This window comes from Aptenodytes forsteri, unplaced genomic scaffold (assembly GCF_000699145.1).
Source record: "Aptenodytes forsteri isolate BGI_AS27 unplaced genomic scaffold, ASM69914v1 Scaffold187, whole genome shotgun sequence".
Lineage (NCBI taxonomy): Eukaryota > Metazoa > Chordata > Aves > Sphenisciformes > Spheniscidae > Aptenodytes > Aptenodytes forsteri.
Genome location: NW_008794084.1, coordinates 333,384 through 345,528, shown reverse-complemented (window position 1 = coordinate 345,528; position 12,145 = coordinate 333,384). Strand labels below are relative to the sequence as shown.

Here is a 12,145-nt window from a genome sequence, read left to right as displayed (position 1 = left end):
CTTGACTTGTCCTATAGACTGACCTATACCTGAGGAAACTGTATCTGGCATTTATTGGAAGGCATCCAATCTCTTAGGAACTCCAGGCTGTTTTGCAGTGAAGTATTGGGAAAGGGCAGACAAAGGGAGTCACTGATGAGATGCTGTATCTCGCGTCTCTCTCCAGCATTGGTGGCCGCTGGGGATGACTTTAGCAAAGAATGTGGGTTCTTGCAAACTACTCAAATGTGATGCTTCTCTGGCAATTAAATCCTTTTAGCTAGGTGGCCGCGCAACATAAGCCCCTGGGGTTTTGATGATCTTGTTTTTTACTGAGAGTACTGCAGTTCATTACGGTCAGTCCCCTCAGTTCAGTCTTGTGCACCGACAGCAAGTGAATCCTTGGACCTTAAGGTAAAGGGATACCACAAAATTCCCACAGAGGGGTGAGCCGTTCCCCCCTGAGCCAAGCTACAAAGCATAGTTCAACTTTGATAACACTTCCGTGCTTTGCTGGGTGGTGTACATTTGTTTTGGAGCAAAAGATGAGTTTGCCACTACTAAAGATTTTCCTAACGCATCGATACAGCAACTTTAGAGCATAGTCGTGTGTGTGCAGAAGTATCTGAAGTTTTGCAGCCCACTGCTTTGGTGCGTTGGGCAGCTTTGTTAGTTACGTCTACTTTTATTTAACAACAAGCTCTAGAATTCTTTCCTTTTCTCAGCTGTCCAAGTCCAGCTGAAGCATTGCTTTCTAAACGTCCATTATGGAACCGGGAGAGAGAGAGATTTTGCTTGCTGGAAGTGCTCTGTTGCCAGTGGTCTCTTAGATGTGGTCCAGGAGGCTTTGGTCTCGCTTTTCTCTCACCGGGTGCAAGCTAAATCTTTCTAGGTAGTAGTTTGGCTGACCCTCTTCCTTGGAGGTGGTATTGAAAGCTTGTTGCAACCAGAATGAGACTGTTCCAGGTGCTCTAAAAAGCATCCCTCTTTGTTCAGACTGGAAATTGTAAATCAGAATTTCTCATCCAGGATGGAACCGGGGCTCTGTGGAAAGCAGGGACCAATTGTGTTTTATTAGTGGGCTGCTGCTGTAAGTTAGTCTGTTCTGCTGCTCGCGGTTTGGCCAGATAGCGAGAGACTGGCTGTATTGTTATGTCCTAACACTGGATGTTCTCGTTTCCCTTCTAGCAAGCTGGCAAGACTGATCTGCGCGCTCGGTAATACGGTCAGAACGGGCGCTTCTCTGCGCTTGAGCCCCATAAAGAGCAACTTGTTCTTTCTAGTTTCTAATTCTTTCTAAAATAAGGTGTCGTCCGAGGGACTCTGGAAGCTGCAGTCCTAATCACGGTTGTATTGTTGTGGTCGATTGCCGAGGGTACAGCTGCAACGCAGTCACAGGGGTGTATCCTCCCGTTGTTCTAGTTTGGGGGTTGTCGTGTGGAGGTGACCCAGCCAAGAGCTGTTCTGTGCTCTCAGGACATGCTGCGTAGATCGGTCCTGTTTTGAGGTGAAGCCCCAGCGGAGTCTGTGCGTCACTCCTGTTCAGAGCTTTCGTCTAATTAAAGAATGAAAGGACGAGTGGACCCTCAGCCGAGTCAGTACATATTAGTAACCCCAAGTGCTCCGCCGCTTATTAGCGGCGTTGCGTCGCGAGTAATCGCTTGGGAAGCGTCTCCCTGAACTCCCAGATGACTCCGCTCCCGACGCGAGCGCAGAGTGCACCCGGCGTTTATCTCGGGGTTACTTACTGCCAATCTCCGAGGATGTTTACTCTGCTGAAAGAAGAGGAGTCTGTTAGATATTGTGCCGTAGTTACTAAGCAGGCTTCTGAATGAGCTTCTAAAAATAGCCTCTCTCTTTCCAAGAAGATGAGGTGCGGTATAATTGGGGCCAAAACCAAGATGGTGAACAGGAAGAGAAGTAAAGCATTGTTCTGATAACTCTATTGTAAAATTAAATAAACCTTTTCAAGAGCTGATCGGAACAGCTGCGTTGCTGGTTTAGTGCTTCTGACAGCTTTGATGACAGTCCCGTGCAACTTTATGGATCTGTAGTGGTACGGGTTATACGAGTATTCCTCAGACAGAGATCGGAGCGTGAGTCAAGTGCCTTCAGGATAGTTTCTCATTTGAAGGTAGATTTTCCTCCAAGATCTTTTAGTTGGAAGTTTTTTGAAAAGTAATTTTGCTCAGGAACGCTGTAATAGAGATTTGCTTGCAACTTTTCTGTTTGTGTAGTAGCTGGGTTACTTCAGGAAAAGCCTTTCTTCATCTGCTCACAACTTTGAGGTTTAAACCAAGTTGAGGTAGTGTAATGCTTGAGTGGGAGAGATGTAGGTGGAAGCTCTGCTGCCCATCGAGAGATCGCCCCTTGCCTGCTTGGTTAGGCTTCACGTCTCGCACATGAGGCGAGCCTTCCCTCATCCTTTTATTTATAATCCCGAGTGACCTTTCTTGTGTTGCATTATTCTTTCTCAGGTAAATGAGGTCACGTTCAAAACCATTATGGTTTTTAATCACTCTCCATCTGTCATGCTTTATAGTCACTTCTGACAAACCGGAGGGAGGCTGTTCCTGCTTAATTTGCCTCAAAACTGCGTTTTGACATATGATGGCCAACTTGGATGGTTTAGCCTGGCAAAGGCGTACTGGTGTTTAGTAGCCTTCTCAATCTTCTCTGATAAGTTACCAGGCTGCCCTCTCAGATAGTGAGAGTGACCGTTTTGAGGTCACCAATACACTCATGAATGTCACCGGACAAACACGAACGACGTATTGGTCATGCTACTTGTAGTTGTAAATGAAGCCAAAGTTGTTATTTTGTGGAGAGCGCCTTTTTACCGTAGACAGTTCTGATGACTGCTTGGTAGGAAATGAGAAAAAATTATCTTTCCCAGGATATCGGACCAAAGCCAGAACTAACGTATCCCATTGCAAAAGCAAGGTAACGGCGCTCGGTTTAAAAATAATGCAGGTTCCAATTGTGGATTATGACAGGCAGTTGTCAAAAATACAGCAAGTACTGATGTAGTAGCCGCAGATAAAATAATTAGGGTTTTAGGACCCCGAATAACAACATGAAGAAAACATTCGTAGTAGCCACGTGAACTCAGAGGCAGATGCAAGTCAAGACAGTTAGTTGTGTTTTGTTATTTGCTTCGTGGTCCCAGCCCCCAAATATTTGTAGAAAAGGTGTATCTGTCAGGGTGGTTTGGTGATAGCGGGGGTGGGGATAGACATTTCGAGATAGCAGGAATGGGGATTCCTCCTGCAGAAATCATGCTTTGTTTCCTCATCTCTCCAACCGTCTTCACCATGTGCTTGTATGGAAATCCTCATCTGGGCCAGGCAGCAGGGAAGCAAATCTGAACAACCTTCTTAGTGGGAGTAAAAGTCGCATACCTCTTTCTTTTCATAAAGAGCACAAAAAGGTGGCGGGGTGGCTGGAGCGTTAGAAAGCCACACTACGGGTTCTTGTGTGTCTTCAGGCCCAGTGTTTTGTTCTGGGCAGAAGAACAGCCCGCAGAAAAGACGCTTCTGCTGTGTGACACTGCTACCTTTGAACACCAAACTGTCAAGTCATAACTTTAAATGCATGCTTGTTTTCCTGTTCCTAAGGTCTAGCTGCACACAGTCAGCCCCCCTGCAACTTTGTTGTTATATATGAGGTTATTTTTATTTGCAGCTGCGTGAGACTGTATTTAATATTGGATGCGTCTCTTCCTTTGTTACTGGAGGTTTGCAGCAGTTGGCCAACAGCGAGCGTTTCATACACATGCAAGTCAAGCGCCAGTAACTGATTTTAGCATAAGGTATTATTTTAGATTACACTGAACTTACTTTCCTCTCTAGGCAGGGATGGTCTCTAAATCAGTCTTGTAAATAAGCCTTTGTGTCTGTTGCTTTTCCTGAAAATAATTTGTTTGTTTATTTAGTATTTAGTGTTTTAAATGGTCTGTTGGAAATGTGACTAGTCCTTAGGGGCTGAGTATGCTGACATTGCCCTAGCGAGGGCTCTGTGTTTGTCAGGCACGCTTCTCACGCTGCAGCGTTGTGGTTCTGGAAGTACAGCCGGCGAGCTGCCCCTTGCTCAGAGCCGTTCCTGCGCAGCAAGCGAATGAAGCGCTGGGGAGCTATTCAGTTAGAGCTGGGAGGCTTGGAAATGAATCGTTTTATGGGGGGAAATCACTGCTGTCTGTCTTCACCAAGCAGTCTGTAGGTTTCTCCTATAAGGGGCTGTATACATGCCTGAAGGGTCTTCTGCTTGCGGCAATAAGTTCCGTTTCCTTGTGGGAGATGTGCTCGTACCCACAAAAGTCAGCATTATTTGGCCTTTCTCTGTACCCGGCGTACGCTATATGCGCATGATGGTGTGTTTGAAAATGCTGCAGATCTCGGTTTTTGGTAGGCTAATGAAGAAGTCGCGTGGGGTGAGCGGCTGTTCTCTTCGCGTTTCTAAACCCGACTGTTTGTAGGTAGCTTGTTATTTTTCTGCTTGCATTCTCAGTGGTTAGACTGTTTCAGCCCGAACTTGTCCCTGTTAACAGCCTCTCCTTTTGTCGGTGCCGGGGACCCTTTTCCCCGGGCGCGCGTCCCTGCGAAGGCAGTGCCTGCGCAGCAGTGTTTACATCTTGCAGGCAGCCCACGTGCTTGGGGAGTGGCGGGCAGGCGTGACGGGGCCATTGATCCGCAGTGCTGTGCGCAGGCGAGCGGGGAGCCGGGCGCTTCTGCAGCCTTTCTCACTCTGGTTTTACTGCTGTCGGATTAAAGTTGAGAAGTGGTAGCTTCTCGCTTTCAGGAAAAGGTCTCTGGGGGTTCTGCGTGATGCAAGGTTCCTTGGGTAGAAAGAACACATTCTGGTGTAATTTTATTTCTTTTACATTGCTTTATCGTTGGTTTTTCCGGTTTTCTTGGCATCACTGCCGCAACTGCAAAGGGCAGATAGGCAGCAGGGGTGTGCGGAAGGGCAGGACTGTCCCCCTCCCCAGCAATGTGCGGTGATAATTGCTTACAGCAGTTATGAACTGCAGCCTAAGTGTGTATGTATTTTATTTGACTCGCTAGAGCAATATTTGTGTTGAAAACTTGAATGGCCTTCTGTTCAGAATATTTACTCTATTTGAATTGTTTCATACTGAGGCTCATCAAATGGAAACCAAGCAGAAAATTTTTAGAAAGAGTTTGTCTTAAGCCTTGCTGCTTTTTATCACATCATGACTTTCCTGTAGACATGGGTATGGGTCTCAGTGCATGTGGTTTAATTTCTTTAAAACTAAACTGTGGTTTCAGTAGCTGAGACTTTCTTTGTGGTCTGTCCTGTAAGTAGATGAAGTAGAAATTTAATGTACAAAGCACAAGGCAGAATAAAGGCACCGTTTTGACAAAGTCTTTCATCAAGCCTAAGCTACATCAGGAAATAGTGTTATTTCTTTGCACAGCACACCTTCTCCTATTGACAGTGTTGCACCTTTTTACTTTCAGGATACTGTTCTTGTAGCACTTGCTCTTCTCAAAGCTCTTTGCAGACTCAAATTGGTACAGAAACAGCACAGTTACTTTCTAGCGCACGGCCACATTGCACAGCAGTTTAAAGAAGCAAGCAGCAAGTGACATCTCTGTTTTCAAAGTTCAGAGGAAACTTAAGACTGGCGAACGTAAATACTTGAGGTGAAACTGGACTAGGAAAGCTGGAAAAATGTAAAAAACGAAAACGTGTCACAAATTCTGGTGGCAGACGAATAGGATTGACATTTTTGCATACTCCCTGAAAAGCCTGTCTTAATGTGAACAGAGTGCCTTTAACGTCATGTCTCTGTCAGAGGGAGGAGCTTTACAGTGGAAGTCAGGTTTTCATCTCTCCTAAAGACAAAGTCTGACGTGAATGTAAAAAAACACAAAAACAACCCAAACCAACAACAAAACCCACTTTACCGTAATCGAGTCAATTTTTAAGAAAATTGTCCTTGACGTTCTGTAATGTTACCTACATGGCTATTAATTTCGTTATTCTTTGAAATGTAACAATTAGCAACGGTTGTGGTTCCTTAGCAAGAAACGCTTTTTTGGTGGTGACTTTGCTGGGAACCGTAGGAGAGGAAACAACCTTTGGTGCCTCTGAGAGAAAGCTTGTTCTGCCACCTCACTGGTTTGCAGTGTTTCTAGATATTTAGTGCTATGACAGGCTGCGGCTCTTGGGGTGTATGAATGCCGCCTGCGTTGTAGGGATGACTCTGTCTTCCCATCAGTAGCTTTAGTCTACTTTGACTTGTTCCTTAGCCAGGCTTGGAGGTTGTTGCGTGACGGAGCTGATAGGGCGGGATTCATCTGAAGGCATGCCGACCTGAAATCGTGCATTTTCCAGAGGCCGTAAGCATTGCTGTTGGGTCTTGCGGGAGCGGGTGGCAAGCCCTCCCTCAGGGAAGCTGTCAGAAAGGGACCGGAGCAAGCCCTGAGGTCTTGTTCAAGCTCCGGGATGCTCAGGCAAAATTATAGACCTCAGATGCTTCTGCTCATCCAGAGAGGCTTTTAAATGAGTCTGGAGGAAGTTAGTCTACATTTGTACTAGAAAAATAAACACGGAAACACTTCTTCTGCTGGAGTATGTCTTTAGGGTAGTATGAATAATTATAAGAGTAGACATTTGTGGTTTGATACGAGCAGCAAGTTTTATGCATTAAAGGTTTGTTTCCATGTATACTTGTCCTTTGTTTCCCCATAACTCTTTTTGATCATTCCATAGCTGTGAACTATAGCTGCTTTATATGTGTATATATAAAAGTTGCATTTCCTTTTTAGCAATTGTTTGCTAGAAGAACAAATGCCAGTATGTTACTTGGGGAGGGAAAAGCCTCTAGAATTCTTTCGTGCTTTGATCATAGTGAAGTTTGTTTTAATGTTAATGTCCACGTCTTCAAATTTCTATCCGCTTTCTCATTGCAGGATGAACAGTTTTTAGGTTTTGGTTCAGATGAAGAAGTCAAAGTACGAAGTCCCACCAGGTCCCCCACAGGTATGTTTGAGTCGCAGGATTGGATGTTGACTTTGTATTCTCCTTTGTGATGGTTTTGCCATGCCTCTCCTGTTTGTTCCATCAAATCTCATCCATCATAACAGCCACCCCAGTCTTTGGATTCGCCTCGGTTAGTTTTGGACTTTTTACATCTGATCCGTTACGGAGCAGGGAGACTTTGAGTAAAAGAGTTATACTGATGAAACCAGTATTTGAAACCTCATGTTAGGGTTTTGGAGAGGCAATTATGTTAATAGTAAGGATCTAAAACTGGTTTGAATATTTCAGTGTCTTTCAACAGACTCATTATCACCTGTAACTGGAACCTTCACTTTTTTGGAAACAAAACAAATGTAGAACACTTGAGGATAAGCTGTAGCTAAGTCTGTTGCATTTTCAACTTTCAAGATGTAGGATCAAATCATGATGGGACTGCCAGGGAATGAGTTCAGCTTTGATTTAGATTGTTGTCAATAAATGCTCTCGCCACAGCACTCTGCTCATTCACCACAATGATCTACTCAGCTTGGCCTTGACAGCAGATTCTGCTGTGGAGAGCCTTGCTAATAGGGTGTTTCGAATGAAGAATGAAGTACATTGTCAGAGCTATGTGAAGACCCAGAACTGGAATAGCTGGGTTTGGTGGGCATGCGTTGAAATGCATTGGTAGAGGTGAGTAATCAAGTCTTGCGCATCTGCTTGATGATTCCAAGTGCAATGCCAAGTGCTAGCTGTGTTTCGAAGCTAAAAACAGGTTTTTTAGTAAATGACCTTGTATCAACCTCTCCCCGTATGTCATTCTTGCCTTACTGACCTATCCCTCAGCAGTGCAGATGGATGGTACTAGAGAAGAAGGATTTTTTATTTTCCCTTTCAGATAGCTGTGATCTGCTTAAAAAAACAAACAAACAATTTTTTTAATTGTTTGAAAGGTGGCACGTGCCCTTAAGAATTATTGTTCCCTCTCGACATTAGGTTGATAGTGGTTTTGTGCCATTGCATATATAGTTGTTGTGAGAAGGCAAGCTTGCATTTTAAAAAAAATTATCTACTTCATATTTTATATGGGGGAAGAGGTTTGTTGGGAAGGTACTCTTCACATGTATTGATAAAACTGTATTTTTATTTGTTGATTAACTGAAACGTCTTGGCGACTTGTACGGGCAGTGTGACTGATACTGAGCAAATACTTGCATGACCTGGGTAATGCTGATCCGACACTTGGAGAAGTTTAACGTGTGCTCTGCATTCTCTACTTCCCTCTCAGTTAAGTCTAGTCCACGGAAGCCTCGCGGGAGGCCCCGGAGCAGCTCTGACCGAAGTTCAGCTGTACTGTCAGACTCTTCATCAGTGTGTTCCCCTTCGAGCAAGTCTGAAACCACATCCATGGAGAAAGTAAAGAAGAAGGAGCTGAAGAGCGGGGAAAAAAGACGAGGAAGACCTCCGGCGCTTACGAGCATGAAGTTCAAATTGTCACAAGTAAAGGATGCATCGGACATTCAGAAGGGCAGTAAAGAAGAAAAAGAGAGTCTGAAAAAAATCAAAAGGTCACCATCCACTACGTTTCAGCAAGCAACTAAAATCAAGAAATTAAGAACTAGTAAGCTCTCCCCACTGAAATCTAAATTTAAGCCTGGGGCAAAACTTCAGATTGGGAGGAAGAGCGTTCAGATCGTGCGCAGGAGAGGTAGGCCGCCGTCCTCTGAACGTTTAAAGACTTCCTCGACCTTAGTCATAAACTCGCAGCTGGAGAAACCCCAAAGGATACGCAAAGAAAAGGATGGCACGCCACCTCTTACGAAAGAAGAAAAGGCTGCTGTCAGACAGAGTCCACGCAGGATTAAGCCTGTTAGGATTATACCTTCCACCAAACGTACGGATGCTGCAATTGCTAAGCAACTCTTGCAGAAGGCTAAAAAGGGGGCGCAAAAAAAGATCGAGAAAGAAGCAGCCAAACTGCAGGGCAGGAAGGGGAGAACCCAGCTTAAAAATATCCGACAGTTCATCATGCCGGTTGTGAGTGCTATCTCTTCACGGATTATTAAAACACCCAAACGGTTCATTGAGGATGAAGACTATGATCCTCCTATTAAAATATCCAGACTAGAATCCACACCAAACAGCAGGTTCAGCGCTACGTCTTGTGGCTCCAGTGAAAAGTCCAGCGCTGCTTCTCAGCATTCGTCTCAGATGTCTTCGGACTCCTCGCGGTCCAGTAGCCCCAGCGTGGATACGTCTACGGACTCCCAGGCTTCTGAGGAGATGCAGACGCTTTCTGAAGAGCGAAGCAATACTCCAGAAGTTCATGCACCGCTGCCTGTTTCTCAGTCCCCTGAAAACGATAATGGCGATAGGAGAAACAGAAGATTTTCGATAACAGAAAGAAGCTTTGGCCAAAGGACTGCTAAAAAGCTGTCAGCCTTACCAAGCGTGCCACAGCAGCAGTCCTCCTCCTCTCCTCCTCCCCCTTTGCTCACTCCCCCCCCACCGCTGCAGCCTGCTTCCAGCATCTCGGACCATACCCCTTGGCTTATGCCTCCTACCATACCGTTAGCCTCACCCTTTCTTCCTGCTTCTGCTGCGCCGATGCAAGAGAAACGGAAGTCGATTCTGCGAGAGCCGACGTTTAGGTGGACCTCCCTGAAGCATTCCAGGTCAGAACCACAGTACTTCTCATCAGCAAAATATGCCAAAGAGGGACTTATTCGCAAACCGATATTCGATAACTTCAGACCCCCACCGCTGACACCGGAGGACGTTGGCTTTGCATCCGGCTTCTCAACGCCAGGTGCTACAGCTCCAGCACGTCTGTTTTCTCTTCACTCTGGAACGAGGTTTGATATGCACAAGAGAAGTCCTCTCCTGAGAGCGCCCAGATTCACGCCGAGCGAGGCCCACTCCAGGATCTTTGAATCTGTAACTCTGCCCTCATCGGTTGGTCGAACCACTACAGGGACCTCTGCAACAGGTGTCTCTTCTCGGAAGCGGAAGAGGAGAGTGTTTAGCCCCATCCGATCGGAACCCAGATCTCCTTCACACTCCATGAGGACGAGAAGCGGGAGACTTAGTACCTCTGACCTGACAACTCTCGCCCCACAGTCTTCTGTCTCTTCCTCATTAACTAGCATTTCTGTTAGTTCTCTTGCCACTAGTGCCTTAAATTCAACTTTTACTTTTCCTTCCCATTCCCTAACGCAGTCTGGGGAATCAACAGAAAGAAGCCAGAGACCGAGGAAGCAGACTAGCACTCCGGCAGAGCCTTTTTCATCTAGTAGCCCTACTCCTCTCTTTCCCTGGTTCACGTCGAGTCCCCAGACAGAGAGAGGCAGAAACAAGGACAGGGCAGCAGAGGAACTCTCCAAAGATAAAGACGCTGACAAAAGCCTGGAGAAGGACAAGAGCAGAGAGAAAGACAGAGAGAGAGAAAAGGAGAACAAACGGGAGTCAAGGAAAGAGAAAAGGAGAAAAGGGTCAGAAATTCAGAGTAGCTCTGCTTTGTTTCCTGTAGGTAAAATGCCCAAAGAAAAAGTTGTCAGTGAAGACGTTGCAGCATCGTCATCTGCCAAAAAAACTGCCGGCCGGAAGAAGTCTACAGCAATAGATCCCACGGCAGACGTTTCCACTGCTGCTCTGGTAGATACGGCAGCCATCAAAACCAAAACGTCCAAGAAAGGTAGAGGGGGGTTAGATAAATCAGATCTGGACCTCAGCCCCACTGTGCCGTCTTTGGAGAAGGAAAAAGCCCTGCGTCTTTCCGCTCCTTCGTCAAGCACTGTTAAACATTCCGCTTCCTCCATCAGCTCTATGTTGGCTCAAGCAGACAAACTGCCAATGACTGATAAGAGGGTGGCCAGTCTTCTGAAAAAGGCAAAAGCCCAGCTGTACAAGATTGAGAAGAGCAAGTCCCTCAAACAAGCAGATCAGCCAAAAGCACAGGTACTCCTTCTTCCAAGTTTTTGTGGTGGTTTTTCTTTTTTTTGCTAGAGGCATCTTATTTTGAACTTGTGCTGAAAGTCACAAGTAGCTTTCGTATCCTAAGCATGAAGAATTAACGTACCGAGCTAAGCAGCTGTTAGTGCAACAGATGGCAAACGATCCGAAAACGAGAAGCCCTGGGCAGAAGCTGAGGGGGAGAGGGAGCTGCTGTGTAGTCAGCTCAGGGGGGAAGCTGCATGCGTTTTTAGAGATCAGTACATCGTAGCTGCTTATTAGGTTACTCTGAATAAATCTAAGCAAAGTGATCATCTAGAGTAGTAGTACTCACTCTTAAAAGCACGGTTCCAGCAAGCTGCAGTAGTCTTTCTTGGCCTCGATGTTTCTTGAGGGCCCTTCTCGAGCATAAAGCTGGCTTCTGAAAGATAAAGTTGGTCTTGGTCTCTCTCTTTTTTTAAACTTTACACGGCGATGATCTGCCCCTTACAGGCGGGAGTAAAATCCATTGGGATTTTGCATCTGATTGGGGGACTGTTTCCTACCGCTTTCCTCTCTTCCCTCTCCCCGTTCCCCCGCTCCAAACCTACCCTTTTCTGCAGTCCTCTTTAGCTACCAGAAAGGTAGGTGAAATACACTTTCAGAGAATACTTCCTTTTTATTTAAACTTCTACTTTCCTTAATGGCACTAGTGTTGAAAATCACTAGCGTATATTTTAAATTGAAAACTCTCAAGCTTTTGTCTCTGGAATGAAATGCATGCTTCCGTATGTCTGGCCTGCTATAGAAGAAGCCCAGGCCCTCACAATTACCTGTTTGGGGGAGTTCTTTTAGTAGGAGATATTTCAGAATCCTATGATGAAAACATGGAAAATTGCACTAAAATGCTACATTTCTTTTAGCACCTCAGAAAACACAAGCCCCTCATCTTAAAGGCCAGCAGCTACAAAGCTATCAAACAGCTTGATTTACTTCTGGCTTCTGCTGGATCAGTTAGCACCGAATGTTAGTCTAACTGCAGTCGACTCTGATTTTTATTATATCAATGCCTTGATAATACGGCTTCATGAGCAAGTTTGCTTCTCAGTAGCAGGTAGAAACTTACCTTGTAATTCCAAATGAATAACGCCTCTTGTTCTTTTGAGTTTATCCTCTCTTGGATAACCGAGGCTTCAAAGGCCGAGAGTCTTTGATTTTTTTTTTTTTTTTATTCCGATTTCTTAGAAAG

At 45.4% G+C, this 12,145-nt stretch overlaps 1 protein-coding gene across 2 annotated transcripts in view; it reads left to right on the top strand.

Annotated features, from left to right (window-relative positions):
• The first annotated feature begins 6,851 nt into the window (after positions 1-6,851).
• KMT2A (lysine methyltransferase 2A) overlaps positions 6,852-12,145 on the top strand; it is a 34,685-nt gene continuing 29,391 nt past the window's right edge. The window contains exons 1-2 of one of the 2 annotated variants that reach the window (XM_009273406.2): positions 6,852-6,987; positions 8,255-10,923. In XM_009273406.2, coding sequence (XP_009271681.1) covers positions 8,374-10,923 — 2,550 coding nt within the window. In that variant the 5' untranslated portion in view covers positions 6,852-6,987; positions 8,255-8,373. The remainder of the gene's footprint in view (positions 6,988-8,254; positions 10,924-12,145) is intronic. The other variant, XM_019470571.1, reaches the window with a different exon arrangement.